The following is a 22608-nucleotide window of genomic DNA, read 5'->3' as shown; positions in this document are numbered from 1 at the left end:
GTGTGTCCTGGGCCGGAAGCGGTCAGGACCACTGTTGATTCTTTACATGCAACCCCAGGAGGGAGAGGTTGAAGCTGGAAGAGCTGGTGATGGAGCATCACCTCCCTGCACGTGGGGTGGTTCTGTTGTTAGTGTGAGGAATAGAAAAGCGTGATCCAAAAGCAGCCTGGAGCAGACTGGAAGGAGCCCTGACTCCATGAGGTTGGCTCAGGTGTTGTCTGCCTGCACAGGGGAGTGGGATTTCGGGCTGCTCGCCTTGCTCATCTTCTTCCCTTTTTCCTTTAGTCTTTGGCCAGTCCCCAGCACAGTGATTCCCCTTCTCCCGTCCCCAGCTCTTCCCTTTCCAGGACAATTAGTAAAGTGTTTGGTCTTTCGTTTGGATGAATAATTGATTCCCGAGCTCTGTGAATGATTCATGGGCCATATGCCATGGCAACAGGACGTGCCTGCCACCGGCACCTCGCACAAAGGGCAGACTGCAAGCGTCAGGGATGCGTTAGAGCCAGGGGGCTCTGGGGGGGCCCCGGGTAGGCAGAGCCATGCTATGGGTTTGGGAACACAGGCATCCCCCATCTTGAAGCAGGGCCAGCTGGGGAGCCCGAGCGGTCGCCCTAACGCTGCCATCGCTTTCAGCTCTGGGTTTCTTGGAGCCAAGTGCTGTTTTGGTGCCATTTGAGATGGGACCCACAGCTCTGCAGTTTCACAATCCACTTGTGTCGCGGCCCCAAAACCTAGAAAGAGAGTGGAAAAAAAAAAGGAGAGCGGCTTTCAGGTTGCACAGCATCCCTGGGGCTGGGCTGCTGAGTGCATCTGTCTGGGTGTAGCCGGTGCTAATCACAGTGATCTCTGCAGCGGAGGGGTCGGTTCACCAGCCAGAAAGGGGAAGAATGGGGTAAATCCCTCAGGTCCCTTCCTGTGAGCTGTTTGACCAGTCTATTAATTATGCACTCGTCTCCCCCATGGAGTCAGGTGGCAGTTCAGGCCTTGAGGGGCCTTTCCACTTAATTATAAATATTAATTTGTGTGCCAGCCAGCACCCTGCCTGGCCCAGATTTGGAGCTGGGATTTGTCTGGCTGCACTGGCAGCTCCCTCGTCCTCTTGCTGGGACAGCTCACTGCCACCACACCCCTGCATGGGACCATGGTGGAACAGCTGGGGGATGCTCAACCCAACTATTTTGGGAGCTCAGCATTTGCTCGGGCTCCCCTGCTAGAAAGCATGGCCCAGTGGTCCCCGGTGCTGAGGTTCAAGCTAGGTGGCTGCATCAGAGTGGCTTTGTGGGGACGTGGCTGTGGGACATGACTTGTGCCATACCCTGCACACATCAGCCATGTCCCACAGAGCGGGGCACAGATCACCAGTGATTTTGGAAATGGTTTCCCCACTGCGCAGTGCCTCAGGGCCTCATCTCTTGCTCTGGGGGCTGCAGATAAATAAAACAAAATAACCGCCCTCGTTGCAAACACAAAGCATCGGATTTTCTTTTCTAATATTTTTTTCCTCCAAAGCGTGTTTTTGTCTGCTGGTGATTGCTCACTATTCAATTATACTTTGCGGATTAGCATATATTTCCCATCCTGCCTCCTCTCTCATTTGCATTCTTCCAATGGATCCTCTCTGCTCCTTTCTCCACCTGAAGTCTCTCTTCCCCCTTCCTTCCGAAGAAGCAGAGCTCGCCCCTTTGCCTAGGTGACCTATAAAAACGCCTTCACTTTTTTTTTTTTTTCTTTTTTTTCTCTGGTACATATGATGAAAAGCATGAGATCATTGGGATTTTTATAGCCCAATCTGGCAGCTTTTTTCAGATAACTTGGATGGTGAGATGTAATTTTAGTTTGGGTCCTTGCCTAAAAATAAAGAATAATTATTAGTACATCAGACGTGGATATTGTAAGTGTTGGAGAGGGTTTGGATTGTTCTGCAGATAGCAGAGCTGGTGCCTTGCACAAGCACTGAGCTCCATCCCATCCCATCCCCGAGGGGATGCTCAGCGTGCCAATGCGCTTGGTGTTGCTGCTGCCCATCCATGGTTTCCTCCCTCACTTTTTGCCTTTTGGCCTCTAACTCTCGTTTCCAATTTCACTTTGGTTTGCTGTTGTAGACGATGAAGCTTTTAAAGTTCCCGTGGCAGTTTTAAAAGGGGGAGGAAAGGCTGCAAAACCAACGTGGCATGGGTCTCCCTGTGTGCTTTCAGAGCCAGGTCTTCCCCTGAGCAATTTGGCCCGGGGGAGGCAAGGAGCAAGTGGAGAAAGCAACGTGGAGAAGAAGTGGGTCACACCGTGCCATGTGGGTCATGCCACCAAAAAGGCACGCGTAGGGGTTAACGAGCAATTAACAGGTGTTGAGTGAGACTCCTGGAGCAGGAGGCTTTGAGTGTACAGGAGAAGCTATCAGGGAGAGGCGATGTCTTTTATTAGAGACTGAAGGGCTTGGAGAAAGCAGACAGAAGCCAGGCTCGCGTGCCTGAACGCTTGCTCGCTTTTTTCCAGCACCTCAAATGATCTAAATTTAGCTGAGACCCTGCTCTGGGCTGCGTGGATGCCCTGGGATGCTGAGCAGCAAGGATGCACGGACACCTTTGGTCAGGAGAAACATCAGCAGTGGCACTGCTACGCTTGGTGATTTTTCTGACCCACCCCCTCCATGACGCAGCTCGTGATGTCCCTTGTCCCCCCTGCGAGGACAAGGAGCACGTCACCTTGCCACAGAGGAGTCCCATTCTTAGCAGCTAATTTGGAGCGCGGTAGAGGCTCGCCCTGAAATCGTGTGAACCTTGCCTGGAGGCTCCTCGCCAAGGCTCCGGAGCCCTTCAGACAAATCTGGGTTAGCAGAGGACTTTGCAGCCCGGGTGCTCGGTTCCTCGCTGGGGCTGCTCCCAGAGAGCTGCGGTGTCTGACCGCCACTGGGAGCTGGGGAGATGCTTGGTGCTGTGTGCCACCGAGGGTGCAAGAGCTGTTCCCCATGGGGATGCGCCGTGGATGAGCAGCTCGGTGCACTGGGACTGTGGGTGGTGTCGGGGTGATGCTGGGACAGGTTTGCTGCCCACCCCTTCTGCAAGCAGCCTGGTAAACCAGCGGGGAGGAAGAGGAGCATTGGGAAGCGGGTGGTGCCAACCTGCTTGCGTTGTGGTGCCGGGTATCCTAGGAAACAGAGCTGCCTTTTGAGGGGGGCCGGGACCTACGTACCTCGGGGAGCATGGCAGGGAACATGCGCTAATTGCTCCATGCGCCAGAGAGCCGCTCTGGCCTGTAATTAGATGAATTAGTGGAACAATGACCCAATTTCCCTCAGTTTTTTGGATTGCTGCAAACATCCCTGAGGTTGCTGCCATCTTCTGTCCCCCTGTCCTCCCCAACCCCGGTTCCACCACGCAGCCCTCCTCCTCCTCTTCCTCACCCAGCCCGCATGGGACAGGCCACCAGCCCTGGTGACACTCTCTGTGCTCTTGATGTCACCAAATCCCCACTCTGCCTGCACTACGGGCACCTTGGGCACCTCCAGACCCACAGTGTACTGGCTCCACTCTGCCCCAATTTGTTTTCCAGAGATCAGCTTGAGAAATCTTTCTGTTTTAAAAGCAAACCCTAAAGTCCTCCCTGTGCCTTCCAAGGGCATCAAATTTTCATGACTGTATATTTTTGAATGCGTGCGAGGCTCTTGGCTCATTCCCTAAGGAAACACCACGTGTTGAAGGAGTCGGTGCGGCTGACGGCTGCACGTGTGCTTGAGGTCAAGACTCGGCCATGGGTCCCATCTTCTGCGGCTTGGTGGCACGTGGGCTTTGGGAGGTGACAAGTGTACCCGCACTGGGTCTTGCTGGTGGGGATTGGTTCATTGGGTGGGAACCTGGTTCTCAGCGCCCAGCTCTGCGCTACGGGGCCATAACTGTGCTCTCTCCGTGTCTGCCTGCAGCATCCTCGCCACCGCCGGGACACACTTCAACACGCACGTGGACCTGCGCACTCTGCGGGCCGTGCGCGTGCTCAGGCCTCTGAAGCTCGTCTCAGGCATTCCCAGTAAGTTGGGTGCTCCCAGTTCTCCTCCGCTTCCCATCTACCCCGTGTTGCAAGGAGCCCTCGTGCCGCCTTGGTGACGTGGTGTCGAAACGGGAGGAGAGGCAAAGCTCCCTGGTGGCGCTGGGAGGTGACACGCTGGTGGCCCTGGTGGCACGTGCTCTCCTCCATCCCTCTGGAGCTTTGGTGCTCCCTGCTACAGGGCTCAGCTCCATGGTCAGAAGGTGGTGGGTGGATCCTTCCAGGGGTTATTTCTTTTTTGGCAAGATTGCCACTGCAGGAATGGAGATAAAGAAACAGGGCTGCAGGGATATTGTGTTAGGAGACGATGGATGCACCAGGAGCTGTCCCACCACCTGTGGGGTGCATATGTCCTGGGTAGGGGCTGCTGAGGTGAACTCGCTCTTTTCTCTTCCAGGCCTTCAGATTGTGCTCAAATCCATCATGAAGGCCATGGTGCCTCTCCTCCAGATCGGCTTGCTGCTCTTTTTCGCTATTCTCATGTTTGCTATCATCGGCCTGGAGTTCTACAGCGGGAAACTGCACCGAGCCTGCTACACAAACAATTCAGGTGAGGGAGGCACCCTGCATCTTGGGGTGGGCACCTTGCTCTGCTATCCACGCTCTGGTGCAGCGACCACCTGGGGCCGTGACCTGCATTTTGCTTTGTACACCACGGGCGTTCCTCGGTTGCATGCAGTTGCATGCCCCAGTTGCCCATCTGCCCGCAGGTTCTGCCCATCTCTCACCCCCATTCCATTGGTTATGCTGTGTGCTCACAGGTGAGCTGGAGGAACTGGACCCTCCCCACCCCTGCGGGGTGCAGGGTTGTCCGCCGGGCTATGAGTGCCGGGAGTGGATCGGTCCCAATGACGGGATCACGCAGTTTGACAACATCCTCTTTGCTGTGCTGACCGTCTTCCAGTGCATCACCATGGAAGGGTGGACCACAGTTCTGTACAATGTGAGTCAGGGGCTTTTTGGGGCAGCTGGGCGTGGGAATGGGGTTCTGGAGGTGGCATTTACTTGGTCTGGAAATTTTTGAGATCCTGAGTGGTGGAGACCGAGCACCTGAAATAGCTGTAGATGTCCCTGTTTATTGCAGGGGAGTTGGACCACTTAACCTTGAAGGAGTCCCTTCCAACTCAAATGATTCTGTGATTCTATGAGATGGGGTTGACGCATCCCATTTGGGCAAGAGACAGGGGAATAAAGGGGCATGTGCTACTTGTCCCACTGGGCCAAGGGGACATCCCATCCCCAGCCCTGGGCAGGGACACTGGGCAGAACACGAAGCAGGAAGAGAGGTGCATGGCTGCATCTTTGTGGGCGATGGGTTTCAGTTCACGGACTGGAAGCAGCCGTGCCAGTTCTGTTCCCAGCCTAATTTCAGCATCGCCTCCGGCGTCATTGCACCAGGAATGTTTTTATACCCTGGTTCCCATAACGCCTGGAGATTTACAAAGTGGCATTACTCTGCGGGAGGCAGATTGGATGGATTGCAATGGGGAAACGTTCTTCAGTATTTGCTTTGCTGCGAGCAGGAAGGCTGCTTTGTAAGCTGGGTGAAAGCTGTGTGCTGCCAGCATCAGGGACCCTGTTTGTTTTGGTGATGCCAGGGCTTCCAGTTGGCATCCAAGGGGCAGCTGGACCACCGAAACCTGGACTAGGGGAGTGGTCATGGCAAGGGCTTCACCTATGAGAGATGATGACCTCAAGTTGTGTCAGGAGAGGATCAGGTTGGATATCAGGAAACATTTCTTCTCTGAAAGAGCGGTGAGGCACTGGCACAGGCTGCCCAGGGAGGCGGTTGGGTCACTGACCCTAGAGGTGTTACAGAACCATGGAGATGTGGCACTGAGGGATGTGGTCAGTGGACATGGTGGGGGGAGGTTGATGGTTGGACTTGGTGATCTTAGTGGTCTTTTCCAACCTTTGTGGTTATATCATCCTATGATGATTCTTGCCACGAGGTTCTGTTCTTCCTCATCCTAAAGGAGCTGTTGGTGTCTGCATCTTGTTGCTTTGCTGGGGAAGACTGGAATACAAGAGCATTTCTGGTGCATCAGTGAGCTTAGAGACTTAACCACAGTGGATATTGCCAGGAAAAATGTGTGTAGCATGAAAAGGGATTTTCCCCTGCAGAACTGCCCTTGGGATAGGCTGGGAACCAGGGCTAGCCCATTCCTTTCCCTGAGCATCTCCACAACCCCACTCTGAGCCCTACCATCCCCATGGCAGCTGGGTGGGACCCATAGCTGCTGTACCAGAGGATGTTCAGGGATGCCTGGGGGCCTGGGATCCAAGTGATCTTCCTGGCATTACTGGCCAGATGTGCTCTGTCATCACATCCCTGATGGCCGTGACTGCACACTGTCTCCCTTTCCTGCTCCTCGCACAGCTCCAGCTATTACTTACCTATAATGGAAGTATCAGGGACATTCTCAGCTCCTTATTGAATGAGGGTCTGGGGCTTGGTGGCAAATCACTGCTGATTCACTTCTCTCGTCCCTCAGCTGCCTCTCACCCTTCCATTGTCTCATGGGGATGCACGGCTGCAGGCAGCCAAATGGGCTTTGCAACTTTTTTTAAGGGAAAAAAACCACAAATGTGGACATGTGAGCAGGCGTGTGTATGAGGCTGTGGTCCTCTGGGGAACACTCGCTGCCTGCAGGTTCAGGGGTTCGCCCTTTGGGTGCAGTGGTGAGAGATGGAGCCCTTTCAGGTTAAGCAAGGAGCTCTGCAGAGGAGAGGAGATGGCAGGCAAAATGCTTCAGCAATCTCTCAGAGAAATTGCTTACTATAATATTCCCCCGTGTAGCTGTATCGTGATTTTAAGAGCCATTTTTCCACAATTTTACCCGGTCTAGAAGCGCATCTCTCCGAATATGTAGAAACCATCATGAAAAAGCTAATCAGCCCCGTGGTGCTCTCCACGTGTGTTATTCTGTGGATGTGCTCAGTTCTCACCTTGTTTTCCTCACCCTGCCTGCGTGAGATGCCGCCTTGCTATGCAGAAATCACAGTGTGGTTGGGAAAAAAAAGCAGCAAAAAATACCTCAAATCGGGGTGAGCTGTGTCCTTCCCATTGCCCATCACAGGAGAGCTTTGATTCCTTTTTGGAGAGCATGGGCCTCCCCTCGCTGTGTGCCATGGACATTAGCTGCATGGCACGGGGACCAGGCATGAAGAAAGCCACTTTGTGTCACTGTGGGGTTGATGCTGGGGTGGGAAGCGGGCAGCCCTCATGGTATCAAGGCGGTGGGAGCATGCAGGAGGCTTGGCACAGCCCTGATTTGTGCACAGGGCCATGGCTGTTAGCAGCAATGGGTAAAAACATTTTGCCTCCCAGGCATTACAGCAGCATCCGTGCTGCTAATTAAAAATGCATGGCAAGGCATCAAGGGAGCTGACGGGCCACAGCTGCTCTCTATAAACCCAAAACCCGCCTTGTTGGCACGATGGATGGGGTGGGGATGATAAATACAGGGGCTCACAATGCTGTGCCTTTGGCTCTGAGGTCTTGAGCATCACTCAGGTGCCTTTATCCCTGTGCGTTCCCAAGGAAGGAGAGATGCTGGTGAGCGAAGGTGGAGGGAGATGTGCTGGAGGGAGCCAAGTGCTGGGCTTTGCAAGAAGGAGGAGCTGAGGAAGTGCCACCCCAAGGGCTTAACACCATCCAAACTTTTAACTGAGCGAACTGTTTTTTCCCTAAATGGCTCCTGGTTGTTGAGCCCTGCCAGGTGAGCACAGCGATGCTGCTGCATACACCCTGAGCAGCCATGGGCAGGGTGCTGGTTTTCGCTCTCTCTTGGCTCAGCTCTTTGTTAGCACTTAAAGCCAGACCCTCTCCAGCTTGCCAACTGGTTCCTTTTTTTTTTTTTCCTCTCTCTTTATTTTTTTTTAATGTGTGTGCACTGAAATGACACAGCAAGAAACAAACTGTGTCTGCTGGATCCGCAGCTTCAGTGGCTTGCTCTGCTGAGAGCTGCCTGCTTACACACTCCTTCTGCTTGCCCAGGAGCAGCTCTGTCCTGGGCCAGAGGAGCAGAGCAGAAACTGATGCTCTGGCAACTGCTCTACAAGGACAGAGGGTTTCAGCCCCTCTTTGTTAAGCCCAGGGGCTGTGATTGCATTGGCATTCCATGGAGGGTCTTGTTGGTGTCCCGTGGGGGGTCTCATTGGTATCCCATGGTATGCAGTGCTGGGGTGTCTGGGTGTGATTTCTTGGCAGATCAGAGTAGAACAGAACCAAAATCAGTCTCAAAACACTTAATTTTTCATAATGCTTTTAGCAACGCTTTTTTTTTTAGTCCAAAATTGAAATGTTTCATTTAGAAAACGGGGAAAATGAAATATATGGGAGTTCTTCCCTGTCTCCCTGATCCTACCCAGCAAGATGCATGCTCACACACTTCAGCCCTTGCCAAGCATCCTGCATCCCATTGCGGGGACCCTTAGTACCTTGGGGTCTGCACAGTGCTGTGGGCACAGTGTTGGGCACCCACTCAGGGCAGGATACGGCCCGCTGGGGCCCAGCCCTTGCTCTGTGAAGGAAATATACCAATTTCCTCATTAACCTAATTTGGAGAAGAAAAGCATTTTCATTCAGATCTTGTACAGCGCTGGGGTCACTGACAGATACCAGGCACAGCTGGCGGGGAGTGAAACATGGCCCTGCACACAGGAGATCAAATTATAGCTATTAAAGGGAAGAAGGAGATCTGTTACTGTGCTGGGGAGCAGCAGTGGGTGTCAAGGTCTTGAGGGAGCTGGTTAGGTCAGGGAATCTGGTGGGAGAGTTCTTTAATTTCCTTTTTTTTTTTTCTCTTCTGTCTGGATCGTGATGCTGTTCCTACTGGTCTGTGCCAGGGAGGAGCAGTGCCAGCTCTGCTCCTCAGACCCCACAGTGCTGGGGTCTGGGAGGTGCTGGTAACAGCCCTTGTTACCTCTGCCTCCGGGCCTTGCTCCCAAGCTGTGTGCATTCCCAAAGCGAGTGGGTTACGGTAATATCTGTATATTACCCCAATTTAATTACGCACTGTTTGGGTCTGGATTAGAGCAGAAATCGCAGAAGCTCTCCTGATGCAGATGGATTTGGTCAGGGGACATGGCTGTGCTGCTGCTCAGAGCAGGGACCATCTCTGAGACTGTTTCTCTCTACAGCAAAGCTTATTTGCTTGTCCGTCCAGCATCATCTTTCCTTTCCTTGCACTTTCTATCAAACCACTGGGAATCCAAAGGTGCCCTGCAAAGGCAGAAGGCGCTTTTTGCTTATTTTTAGGTAGGAAAAAACTGAGTTTGTGGTTGTTTTATTGTTTTTTTTTCCCAGCAGAGCAAAGAAATCCTGAAGTTTCCCATGCTGAGGGAGGGTATGTGTGGGCTGCGAGCCTGTGCTTTGCATTCGACGGCAGGATATATTTAGACTTCTTTAGATTTCTGGCCCCTGAGTGAGACCTGCTTTTGCAGCTCCCTATGCCTTTTCCTGCCCTTGGGAAATATAGGAGCTGCCAAAGTAACAGAGCAGGTCCATGCGGTGGCCTTGGTGGTGGGTACGGTGCCAGCACCATCACCCTGGTGGCCCGAGCTGTGTGAGGTGGCATGGGTCATTTGTATGCTTTGCATATGTCAGAGTCTCACGCATTCCTGGAGGTGGTAGTGAACACATTTCATGGTCAGGTGGCCAAGGAAGAGCGTGGCTGGTGGTATTTTAGGATGGAGTGAAACACAACGGGCTGTCAGGGAGGTGGTGGAGTGTCCATCCCTCAAGGTATTGAAGAAACACGTGGATGAGGCACTAATGGGCATGAGTTAGTGGTGAGATTCAGTGGTTGGACTTGGTGATCTTGAAGGTCTTTCCAACCTGAATGACTCTGTGATTCTATAATGAGAAGGTTGTTGCCTTAAAGTGAAGGGAAGAAGAAAGACCAGCCATCAGGCAGCTCCTCAGTTTCCCAAAGGCTTTGTGTGAGCAACTGGACCTGGTCCCCAGCACAAGACCAAGGGCAGGGAGAAGCAGTTTCTTCATTTAAAGGAGTTGCAGCTTTGGTGTAGTCTGGGGATTGAACTACCCATGGTGTGTCCTCCCTGGGCCCTGCTTGGGATGTCCTGCTGGTCTTGAGCAAGTGGAAAACTTATAAGAAGACACCAAGGTGGTGAATTACTGTCTGTGGAAGGGTATTAGCAGTGAATGATGCTCCAAAAATAAGGGAGAAGGAGCTGCTCAGTAAAGAAAATGATATCTTTGTGCCAAAGAAGTTGGGAAGTGCCAAAACTCAAGCAACGTGGACCTCATGCAGAGTGCTCAAAGGAGCAGTAAGGGGTTTCTCACCTCTGCCAATCACAGAATCATTAAGGTTGGAAAAAAACACTAAGACCACCAAGATCAGCCCATCCCCACCATGCCCATTAAACCATGTCACCCAATGTGATGTCTACCCTTTTCTTGAACACCTCCAGGGACAATAACTCCAACACCTCCTTGGGCAGCCCATTCCAACGCCTCACTGCTCCTTCAGAGAAGACATTTATCCTAATATCCAACCTGGAACAAGTGTGGTTGGGAAAAACAACCACACAAAAAACAAACCCTCCCCCCCCACACCAGGTGGACATTTCACCCAAACTTCTGGTGAACTCAATGGCAACAAAAGGATGGATAGTGTGACCAAGAACATGAGCATGGCCACAGCCCATCGTGCCCATCGGCTTGGTGATGGACATCACCCCCACTGTGTTTAGGGGGAGCTGGCACATAGATGGCAGGTCTGGTCCTGCGTATTTATAACAGCTCCAGCGTGCTGGAGGAGGCACCAGCTGACTGGGGAAGAGTGAATGCAGTGCCTATATTTAAAAGCGGGGGGAGGAAGGAAAAAGTAAGGCAGGCAGGAATAGGGCTGCGAGCCTGACCTCAATTGCATGCCATTTCGGAACAGATTTTGGAGTCGAAAGAGGAAAATGAATCATGGGTTTGCCAAAGGTAGGTCACGCCAGGCTAACCTGGCATCCAAGGTCTGGTTTTCTAAGTGCAGGAAATGTGCAGAGCCGCTTGTTGTAGTAATGCTTTTGCTGTGGGAAAGCATTGGTGAAGTAGAGCTGGTAGGAAGGGAGCAGCACCAAGGTGGGGCTGGGTGGTGGTTTAAGGCTCTTCAGGAGGGTGAGTTGTGTGCTTGTTGGAGATTAGCGAGGATACCTCCCAGGAACCCAGGTCTTTGTGTCTGGAAGGTGCCAGGATGGAGATGGAGGGGAAAGAGGAGAAGCTTGCTGGCAGGGTGGTGAGGTCTCAGCAGCAGCATGCATGGATGAATGAAGAGGGAGAAGCAGTCACACAGGAGAAAACTGGATGAACCTTGCTTGAGCTACCAGAGCCAAGCCTGGGGATGGCCACAATCCCCTGATGCATAAATACATCAGGATGGGAAACAAAGAAGAGAAAAGCTATTTAAGCCAAAGGTCAATGCTGGCAAAAGTACAAATGGATATAAACCGTCCACAAATAAATTTAGGCTGAGACTTAGGGGCAACTATTAGAGCTTTCCAGTGGGAACAGTGCATTTTTCAGGGTTAGACACGCTTCAGCTTTGGGGTGGAGAAGTAGTCTCACTGTCTACTATGGGCTGGAGAAGCAGTGGGAAATGCTGTTCTTAGGGAACAAAAGGACGAATGGTGATCAGTGTAGGGCGATGCTGGTCCCCAGCGCCCCCAGTTTAGCCGTGCCTTCAGGGCACAGCAGTGTCTGGGGGAAGATGCCTTCTTCACCTATAGGAATGGAACCTCTGTGCTGAGGGCCTTGGGGAAAGCCCCTGGCTCTCAGGCCAGGTCTTGATGGGGAGAGATCCCAACATGGGTGGTAGATGCCTGATGGCACCTGGACAGCGGAATGGAGTCCAGCGTGAGCTTGTTCCAAGGGGTATGCAGTGCCTTGAAGGCTAATGCTGTGGAAAATGGTGCTGTTGGAGAGCAGCAGCCTGGTGCCAGGACTCGTGGCTGAGTCCAGTTGTCTCTGGAGGGCAATGGTGTGTATGGGCTGCGTGGGATTTCAGTGCATCGTTCCCATCTCCAGGAACAGAGACCAACCTCAGGGAAGGGGCTGGCATGCACCACTGGGGTCTCTCCCTGCAGCATCCCCCTATGTGCTGTTTGGTGCCCGCAGCCAGACATACTGGTGGCCCCAGTGCCTGTGTGGTGGGCACCAGAGGTGGCTATCTCCCCACTTGCAGGCTCCTGCGCTGGCCGACGGGGAGACGTGGTGCCAATGACTCAGACGAAGATGAGGGCTTAATTAGCACGGGGAGAGGGGGAAGAAAGAGAGAAAAGAGAAAGAGCCTTTCATTGCGACAAGATTGATGCCACCTCCCCCAGACAGTCACGTTCTGCCGCATCACCCTCCAGCCTGGCATCATGTGCACGGTGCCTTACACCGGGGGACAAACGGGGCCGGGGAGCGGCTGCGAGGGACAAGGGGGTATTGCTTTTATTAAAAGCTTTGTTTGGTGAATAGATCTAGAGCTGCAGCCTGCTTCTTGGGGCCAGAGTGGGACAGTGCAGTGGGGTGATGGCAGGAGCCCATGGTTAGGGTTGGTGAGGAGGTGGTCATCCCAAGGAGGTTGGTGTGGTCAGTATGGAAGGAGAATCCTCCTGCACCTGAACTAACTCACCCTCTGCCCCAGAGCTTGTGCTGAGTGTAACGTAGCCCCTGTGATTGCTTTCCTCTCCAGACCAATGATGCCTTAGGAGCCACCTGGAACTGGCTGTACTTCATCCCCCTCATCATCATTGGATCCTTCTTCGTCCTCAACCTTGTCCTGGGAGTGCTGTCAGGGTAAGCAAGTCACCGTCCTCCTGGCATATGCGTGAGCCCAGCACCTGGCCCTGGTGCTGCCACGTCCCCATATCTTGCTATTCCCCTCCATGCCTGCCCCACAACAAGGGGCTGAAGAGTTTGGTGTTGTGACATGCAAGAAGTTGTTGGCTGTGACTGGGAGGGAAGAGGCAGGGGGAGCGATACGGAAATGCCTATGAGTTTGGGATGTGTCTGTAGCAAGGTGCACGTTTGCCAGCTGATGGAGCATGGTGGGCGCAGGATGGGTTTGGGGGCTGTGGCTGGGGATGCCCAGCATCACTTGCACATGGAGGGGGACACAGGGGCAAGATGACTGTCTCAGTTCTGATCTTCCAAGTAAAACAGAGATTTTCCTCCAAGCCATCAGGCTGGCCTCAGAGAGAAAAAGGCTTCTTGTTTCCATGACAATGAACTGAGGCTGCATCAGCGCATCCCCAGCGCTGGCAGGGGTTGGCACGTGGGGAGGGCGGCTGGTGGCGAGGCCATGCGGAGCGAGGGCATTGGGGCATGGTGGGTGGGGTGCTCCTGCTGGGGTGTAATCAGCATCCCCATGGAGCCTTGTGGGTGTTCCAAGCTGCTCTTTTGGGCATGGGATGGCTGTATGGCCAGAGACAGCCTTCAGTGAGGAAAAAAGGTTTCCTTGCATGTGCATCATAGTATTCCTTGATCCTTGTTTTGAGCAGTGTGTGATTTCAGGATGCAGGGATCAATATGGAAGCTGACCATCTCCATCACTGTCCTAAATGTCCCCATGAGTTCAGGTGTGACAGCAGTGGCATGGTCCCCCCTTCTCACACCCACTGAATTGGATGCAGTCACCTCAGGCTCTTCCCAGGCGCTGGCTGGCATTTCCAATGTTTGTTTATTGCTGATAGGGTTTGTACTGGGGAAGGATGCTAGTGGGTGGGTGGCCTAATTGGCAATGGAGATGCTGTCGTGGTGTGCCAGCTACCTAAGGAAAAGCTTGACTGCTCAGCTCCCGGAGGGCTGGGTGAGGTGATGGAGGTGGCCAGGCGGGCCGTGCAAGGCCACCAGTGAGGCCACAGCCTCCCCAAGTGCAGGAGATCAGCAGTGAGGCTGGCTGTCCTCGTGGTGATGCTGCTGGAGGACTGTGAGACATGGTGTCCTTGGGGAGGAGGCATGCAAGAGCTGCCTCCCTCGCTCTGCTTGCAGAGGTTGTGTTGGTTTTAATGTTTCTCACCATCCTGTTGTGCTGGAAGAGAGCACCGGGCTCTGCTCTGGGAGGCAAAGGGTGGCTTGTCCCCCCATGCTGGGCTGAGCAGGGAGGGGGAGGTCGCCTTGGGATCTGGCTGGGCCTCCCGCCTTCCCGGCTGCAGCTCAGCAGCTGTTCGGGCTGGGGAGCCAACCAGCCACCCGAGGCAGGTCATGAATGCCAAGAGGCTGCGGGAGGACGTTCATTTCATTTGCCACCATCAGAAGTTTGCCTGAGCCCAGATTTAGCAGTCTTCTGGTTGCGATGCGCATCTCTCCCAACAGTCAGTTCCCCAACTGTTAGGCTGAGCCATGACCTCCGTGATGTAAACAGCCTGGATCCATCTGCTCCTGAGCACTAAGTATGTGGGAGAGAAAAAGCAATGATTTCCATCACGCCGAGGCCCCTCGGTTTGCTCTCTAAATACTAACACGCACACATGCGCTGGAATTGCATGCGCCGCTATTAGCAGAGATGGAGTCGCTCCAGGCAGGGGCTTGGAGAGCCAGATCTTCTGGGGCTTTGGCATTTATTACTGTGTCTATTAACTTTTTCCCCTCTATGGGTGCAATTACAGATCAATTAATTCCAAGTGAAAGCAGGAAGGGGAAAAAAAAAAATAAAAATTGGCCCCGTTCCTCTTTGAGCGCATTTTGCAGGTATAAAGCCCAAGGAGATGTGACTGCTCAGCTTTTAAAGCTCCACAAGCTCCTGAAATAACCCTGGCAGGAGCATCGGAGTGAGCAGGGAAGGAGCAGCCGCTGCAGAGCTGTGGGGCTGGGAGCTCAGGAGCACGGCTCGGTACATCGCGTGCGCTAGGGCTGGCGTAACCCAGGGCGATGCCAAAGCTAGAAGTTGAGCAATGGTGGCAAGAGAAATGAAATCTTATCTGCCTTGTACCAAACAAGAGAGTAATTTAAATCCTCCTAATTGCTTCCACTCATCCTGGTGATGTTAAGCCTTTTCTCCCTCTAAGTCTTTTCTGCCCCCCACCCTCAGCTCTTGCACTAAGCCTTTGAAAGAAACGACTAATGTTATAATTAAAGGATCAATTTGGCAAGATTTCTTTGTCTTAAGATCTTCTTTCTTTCAGGTTGGGTTAACGCTGCGTTCCCAGTCTCCTGAGAGTATTCTTCAGCTCCTCCAGGAGCCTTCTGTACCATCTCTGAAATCTTTTCACTTTGCTTCATTTGAATTTTTTTTCCCATCCAATTTTGAGGCGTAACAAACGATGAATAAGATTAAGTTTTAGCAATTAATGATCGGGGTGTCAAAGGCACAAGCGCGCGTTGTCAATGGAAGCAGTGGTTTGTGCTAGCCGTGTTTGAGCTGGATCAGATGGTTTGAAGCCAAACACTTGGTGGTGCCCCATCCCTGCAGGCAGCCAAGGTCAGGCTGGATGGGCGCTGAGCACCTGCTGGAGCTCTGGGTGTCCCTGCTCAGTGCAGGGGGATGGGGCCAGATGGCCTCTAAGGGTCCCTTCCAACTCAAACGATTCTGTGATTAATGCCTTGGAGGTGTTTATGGAGAAATCTTGCGGGGATGAGAGATAGCAAGATGCCAACCAAGTGCCCAGGAAATATTGCGCTGGAAGCTTGCACTGCGTTTTCTTCAGTGGCGGTGGCATTTTGTGGAGCTGTTTGCAGGAGGGGCAGGATCTCCATGCCCACTGTGTGTTTGGGAACTGGCTCTTCGGGCCACACCTGAGCAGAGCTGTAATGGGGTGTACGTTTGGGCCACGCTTGTCGCCGTGCTCTGGGGAAGCTCTCGTCTCACTGAGGTGGTACTTGAGCACCTTCTGCAGCTAATGCAAAGGAGCGATGCTCATCTATATTCAGCAGCCAGGTGGGCATCCATATTCATCGAGCGCCTCGCCTGCCTGTGCCACCTCTCCCCGAGGCCCCGTGTGAACACGCTGCCTGACAAGAGGAGCGTGTCGGGAGCACCACGTCCCCCATGACACTGGGAATGGCGGCTTCTCCTGCAGCCAATGGGACGAGAGAGAAAAAACCCACAGCCGCGAGGCAACGCGAGGGTCTCCCCTTTGATTTCTCCTTGGGAATTATTTGCTGGCGTGCCTCAGCCGCTCTGTGTTTGCTGTTCTCTTGCAGATCTGCTCTGCAGGCTCCCCGTGGTCTGCAGGCTGCGGGTGAAGGGCTCGCTTTGATGCTCTCCACAAAGCACTCGGCAGCGAGCTCTTGCTCACAGATTGCTTTTGGAGCTGTTTGTTCGAGTTCTTCCCTATTTCAGTTAGCAATAGCATCCGTGAGCTGCTTGACTGGGTAGATGGGTCAGCATGGTGACAGGGCGATCCTGAAGGTCTCCTCCAACACAGATGATTCTATGGCTTTGGCAATGCCCAGCTCCTCGGTGGACATGATACAGAGAGGTTAATTTAGGAAAATTAGGGAAATTTAGGAAAATGTACGTTAGGTGATAGGAAGAAATTATTTACTCACAGGGCAGTGAGGTGCTGGCACTGCTGCCCAGAGCTGCGGGTGCCCCATCCCTGGAGGTGCCCCAGTCCATGGATGGGCCCTGGGCATTCTGAGCTGGGGGGCAGCCAGCCCATGGCAGGGGGGAGGCTGGTGGGTCTTTGAGGCCCCCCTCCAACCCAATCGTCCTGTGGTTCTGTGAAAGAGGTGCTCACACCTTTGCTGGGTGGATTGGGCAGGATCTCCCAAATGAATCACTGCACATTATCAGTCCTCTGTACGCCGTAGGCGGCTGTTTGTTTGTTTTGCAGTGGCAATGACATATCTAGCAGTTGTTGTGGGTTTTGCACTTGATGGTTGGTTCTGAATCCATTGTATTTGCGTTTTGAAGCCATCAATTAGAGTGCTTGAAAGTTGCTGGGATGCTAACGTGATGAAATACTGAAAAATGGTGATTTTTTTCATGCTGTATCAGTACTAGCCCCACACCTCCCATCTGCAGATTGCTGTCTCTTGCAAAGAGGGACAAAACCCGCCTTGTTTACAGAGGATGAAATGCGGAGCCCAGGAGGGGATGGGAGGATTGATGTGTCCTCGGAACAGTGGGGGCACAGATACAAACCCCCACCTTGTTACCTTGAGACACGTTGAAGCTGAGTCTCTGCAGCTGGATGTCAGTGGCTTTTTTAACATTTGATATTTACCCTCTTTGACCTTTGTTTTTCTCTACTTCAAAACAACAAGCTCTGCAGGCTCGTGGCTGCTCTGAGCCCAGCCCGTGTCCTGGGAAACTCAGCTGCATATAAAGGTAGCAGTGCACGGAACAGCAGGGCTGAGCCAAACATGCAGCAAGCCTCCGTGTGTGCATTTCCCTTCGGATCCTGGAGTGTCACTCCTTGAGAAGAGCACGGTGTCCTGTGAAATAACTGGCTGACGGTGGCCCTGTCCCCACTGCCTTTGTGCCCTACATGGAGCCACGCATCTGCACCTCTTGGAGGAACCAGCTTATAAAAGGACCTCTGGTGCTGGGAACCTTGGTGGTTCCTCACCTGGAGCCCCTCCATCCCCCTCTTCAGTGCTGGTGACAGTTGCCCGTTTGCACTGCCTTTTCCCTGTGCTCTCACATGGGCATTGCCTTCCCCTTCTGCCTCTGTTTTTGTTCACAGAAAGCCCTTCTCCTCTTGGCACACGGTGTCAATGCAAACCAGCATGACGCGCTCTCTGTGAATCATTCACACTGCTCGCTGTCAGCCCTGTCTAACACAAGCCCCTGTAGGACCTGGCAGAAGGCTTCCAGCAGTCTCCATAGGAAAACCTCTTTTAAATCACAAGCTTCTCCCAAGGCTGAGGGTAACCATCAGCATCTGCCTCTGCTAAATGGGTCGCTGATGTAAGGCACGACCTCAGCAGCGCAGTGCTCAGACCCTCTGGCTGGCCGTGCCTGCTTGCACCTTCTGTTTAAGCTTCAGCACCAGCTTACAGACAGCATGCTTAGCTCACTGCTCTTGTTTTAGTTCCTTTACACCCCTCGGGTAGATAGCAGCCGATCCTCCCGTTCTGCACCTGCCTCATCCACCTTTTCCAAATCTCCAGGTGCCGGCTCTGTCCCTTCCCAAGGTGAAGTTGTTTTTCCTCAAATTGCGGTGCTCAAAACAGGAGCTGTGAGCCTCCCTCGTGCTCAGCAGAGCAGAAGCGTTACCTGGTGCCTTACAGATGGCATCCCTTGCTACACAGCCCACTACAACTGGCTTTCTCACAGCAGCACGCTACTGCTGCCTCAGCTTCAGCATGTGAGCCTCTTCCCACCCCATCTGCTGCCATGTGTCATTTTATGACCGTTTCAGTAACTGGTTTGCTGGAGGTGTGCTTACTGGTGGAGAAAGGTGATGGCTGTGGAGGCGGTTGGCTGGTTTCAAAGCATGGAAGCCACAGTGTTGGTGTGACCTGTGGTATAGATAAGGGTAGTGAGGCACTGGCAGGGGCTGCCCAGGGAGATGGTGGGGTCACCGTCCCTGGAGGTGTTCTGGAACCGAGATGTGGCACTGAGGGACGTGATCAGTGGGCATGGGATGGGGGTGGTGTTGGACTTAATGATCTTAGTGTTTTTTTCCAACCTTAATGATTCTATATATCCCCTCTGGACTCCAAGAAGCTCCTGGTATAATACAAGTGGGTTGCAGCATCTGCGATAGTTTTTCTCTTAGCCTTATTATTTTTATTTTTTTCCACAAAATGAGGCTGTTCTGAGGATGCTTTCACGTGGTTTCTTCTCCCACTAAAACTTGACCTTGGCCCTGCAGTGCTTTGAGCCAAGCACACCAATGAAGAGGAGGAATCTAGTGGTTGGCAAGCCTGCCCACAGCACGGGGTTGGAAATGGATGGTCTTTAAGATCGCCTTCCAACCCAAGCAGTTCTATGGTTCTATGAATGCGCAGCTGCAGCAGCCTGGGGAGGAAGGCTGCCCCAAGGTCTCCTGCCGGGCACAGGGATGGGAATGAAGGACAATTTGCAGCCATGGAAAGAGCAAGCCATCTGCTCCCATGGCCTTGGCAGGCTGGGCATGGGGTCTGGATGGTGCCTCGCCGATGGGAGAACAGATGGCACCGAGCTCCCACCACAATCCCTAGCCCTCCCCTCCATCCCTCGGTGCCTGCCATTGGTCTTCCAAAGGCTGTGGTGACGCCGGGTCCAACGCAGCCCCACATTTGGTGCAAGGCAGGCTTGACTATTGCAAGGGGATTTTTTCCATGCTGGAGGCTTGAACCTCTGTACCGGGCAGGATCTGCGCCTTTGCAGATTTGGGGAGCTTCTGTAGGGTTAGAGAGCGATGCCGGATCTTTTTGCAAAGCCCAATGGTGCCGTTCCATGGGACGCAACCCGAACACCACGGGGAACAGCATCCTTTGCAGCAGCCAGCCCCGTGCTTGGAGCATTCCCAGGCAGCTGTCAGTCAGCACGGCCAGCCCCGCGCTCGCTGCACAGCGCTATCTCTACCCGCTGCTGCAAATTGGCTCTGAGCAATCCTTGATCTGTCAGCATCGCCTACCCACTCTCAGATGTCACCAGCCCCCGCTGCTGCCCTGCTCGGTAACGTGTCTCACTGAAATGTAATAATTCATTAAGTTGAGTTTAACTTTTATTTTTTCCCCCTCTCCTAATGGACAAAAGCAATTAGGCTCCATTAGGGAGCAGGAGTGTGGGAAGCGTCTCCCTCGGAGCTGCTGCCACAGCAGAAAGGGCTGTTGTGTCCCTGGGTGTGTGCGTGTGGCACCAGCTTCTTGCAGTCAGGGTTCTGCAAGCCCATGCTTGGACAGGGGGAGACGGCGTTTCGGCTTTCATCCCTCTTGGCTGCAAGGGGCTGGGGGCTTTCCTGAGCAAACCGTGCCCAGCCAAGCAAGGCTCAATGAGATTGCTGGAAAAGATGCTCCAACGACACGGGTCACACCAGGGCACAGCACCAGTGGGATAAAGGCACGGTCCCCGCTGGCTCTGGCTGCCGATGGCATCTTCTCTCTTCTTGGCATCTCCACGCTGGCAATGCACAGAAGCTGGCGTGGGGGATGGAGCGCAGCCGGCACCATCCTGCCTTTCCCCCGCGCAAGGCAAGGAGCTGTTCCACATGCCGTGCCCAAAGCGAGCGCCTTTCCCCGCCGGCTGTGGGAGGTGCTCCCCGCCCTCCTTCCCTCCACTTAGGCTGCTTTTCTCTTCCTTTCCTTTTGTTCTCTCCCCTTTCCCTGCCCCAGGAAGAAAGTCTCATTTCGGGCTGAAAGCCGGAGCTGGAAGGAGAGAGTCATTTGATGCTCAATGCCGGAGCGGCAGGAAACTTCACCTTCCTGGGGTGGAATTAAAAATGCTTGAATTGTCTGCGGATCTTAAACAAGAGATGCAGGGAACATTTCAGGGCTTTTCACACAAACACGCGCTCACACACATGCAAAAGCCCACACAGCATTAAGGGTGTAATAGCTCAGCTGGGGCGATGCACTTGAACTCCCCCTGCAGCAGACAGACCAAATCTTTCAGTTCTTTGGAATATTTTGAGGCTGGAGATTGCTGGGGAGAGAGACGTTTGTCTTGTTGCTTGTTCTCCACCGTCACGTTCCTCACGGTGTGCAGTCCAAGTCCTGCAGGACTTGGGAACAGCAGGCAGCAAGTTCCATCCTGGTGATGAGAAAGGCTGTGCCGGGGGATGTCCAGAGCAGGGGATGCTCCCTGTGCCAACCTGCTTGCTGCTGGAGCTGCAGCATGCTGGTGGATATGCCCCAGCTGCGTGGTGTGTGTCAGCGAGGGCTATGGGATGTTTGTGCTTGTGTTTAGGAGTGAATGTGAGCACGTGGATGCTGGCATATCCATGCACATTAGGAGCTGCATGAGCAGTGGGCGTGGTGTTAGCTCTGAGGTCCGCAGGGTGACAGCAAGAGTATCTCAAGCCATGGGAAGACCCTCCAAGGAGAGGCTGGAGAGAGAAAGGAAGATCCTAAGTCAGAGCCTAAAAGCATGTGCCCTAGTGAATGGTATTGCAGGGTGAGATTTTGGAGAGGCCAGAGAGGTGATGGATGCTCCATGCTTGGAGACATTCAAGGTCAGGCTGGATGGGGCTCTGAGCACCTGATCGAGCTGTCGGTGTCCCTGTTCATCGCAAGGAATTGGACTAGATGATGTTTAAGTGTCCCTTCCAACTCAAACCATTCTATGATTCTATAAATATACCTCTTCACGGTGGCTTGCTGGAGACTGAGAGGGAACCTAGAGCAAATTTGCCAACCTGATGTGGAACCATGGGTCCTCTGGCCGTGCTCTCACCACCCCTCTGCCCCACTGCAGGGAGTTTGCCAAAGAGCGTGAGCGCGTGGAGAACCGCCGGGCCTTCATGAAGCTGCGGCGCCAGCAGCAGATCGAGCGGGAGCTCAACGGCTACCGGGCCTGGATAGACAAAGCGGGTAAAGGCCCAGGGTCCCGGGGGTGGGGGCGGTGGGGACGCGGAGTGGTTGGGATGGGGAGCGGTCTCCTTGCAGCCCCAGTGTGGTCCTGGTGCTCGCTGGGTGACAATGGGTGTGTGGGTGAGCTCAGCTCCAGCAGACACGATGGCAAATCTAACTTGTGAGTGAGCAGAGAAGAGATGCTGTGATCCTCTGAGGAGCTAGCAGAGGGCAAGGGGCCCTTCAGAGATCTCACAGGGACATGTGGAGGGGTTTCCTCTGAAAGCTTGACTCAGAAACAAGATTTTCTATTTACAATGTTCAGCTTATTAATTATTATTTAGTAGGGTTGATCAGAAGTCATTTCTTTTTGATGCAATATGTGGTAGCTGCTCCTCTCCACTCCTGAGAATTTGCTTTTGGATACTTACCCTATAGCTGATGAGTGTTTGCAACCTCTAGCAACCACTTCCAGGCTGGGCAAAGTGCTTAAGTCTGATGTGCTCAGCCAGTGGTGGCTTGTCTCCTGATGCTGAGCTGTGTGTTTTGCATAGAGGAAGTCATGCTGGCTGAAGAGAACAAAAATGCTGGGACCTCAGCCTTAGAAGGTAAGAGAATGTCCTGCAAAAGCACTTACTGCCCTTCCTTGTGCCTGAAACCCTCCTCTATGAGTGGAGAAGGGGCTATAGATGCTCCAGTGGGGTATGCAGCCCAGCAGAGGGTTGGGGGGAGATGGATGGCTTAGCCCCCGAGAGAGTGCAGAGGCCAGGAGGTGACTGCTCCTGCATGAGGGGTATCTCTGGTCTGGGGTCAACTGAGAATGATTGTAGTTCCATCTCATGCCCGGACCTGAATTACCGAGTACTGATCACCTGGTCATGGTCCTATGATCAGGTTGCTGGCAGAGCCGGGCCGCCGTGGTCCAACTCTGTTCCTCTTCCCTTCTCAGTGCTCAGGCGAGCCACCATCAAGAGGAATCGGACGGATGCCATGACCCGTGACTCCAGCGATGAGCACTGCGTCGATATCTCCTCTGTGGGCGAGCGGAGGCTGGCACAGAGGAGGCCTCTCCATCCCACCTTGGGTCAGTGCAGCTTGGAGCTTTCCTCCCCCAAACCTCTACCAGCGCACTGAGTTGTTGTGCTTCCTTGTGCTATTGTGCTGTGGGCAAGCCGTCTCACCTC

At 53.4% G+C, this 22608-nt stretch overlaps 1 protein-coding gene across 5 annotated transcripts in view; it reads left to right on the top strand.

Annotated features, from left to right (window-relative positions):
• CACNA1E (calcium voltage-gated channel subunit alpha1 E) overlaps positions 1-22608 on the top strand; it is a 94270-nt gene that overhangs the window by 35881 nt on the left and 35781 nt on the right. For 4 of the 5 annotated variants that reach the window (XM_021405099.1, XM_021405097.1, XM_021405098.1 and 1 more), the window contains exons 6-12: positions 3914-4017; positions 4433-4585; positions 4797-4978; positions 12732-12835; positions 21330-21445; positions 21979-22032; positions 22374-22508. In XM_021405099.1, the coding sequence (XP_021260774.1) occupies positions 3914-4017; positions 4433-4585; positions 4797-4978; positions 12732-12835; positions 21330-21445; positions 21979-22032; positions 22374-22508 (848 nt within the window). Of the gene's footprint in view, positions 1-2353; positions 3322-3913; positions 4018-4432; positions 4586-4796; positions 4979-12731; positions 12836-21329; positions 21446-21978; positions 22033-22373; positions 22509-22608 lie in introns of those variants that run through there. The other variant, XM_021405100.1, reaches the window with a different exon arrangement.

Source organism: Numida meleagris, chromosome 7, assembly GCF_002078875.1.
Source record: "Numida meleagris isolate 19003 breed g44 Domestic line chromosome 7, NumMel1.0, whole genome shotgun sequence".
NCBI lineage: Eukaryota > Metazoa > Chordata > Aves > Galliformes > Numididae > Numida > Numida meleagris.
Note: the sequence above shows the minus strand (reverse complement) of the source record. Positions and strands in the feature narration are given on the sequence as shown.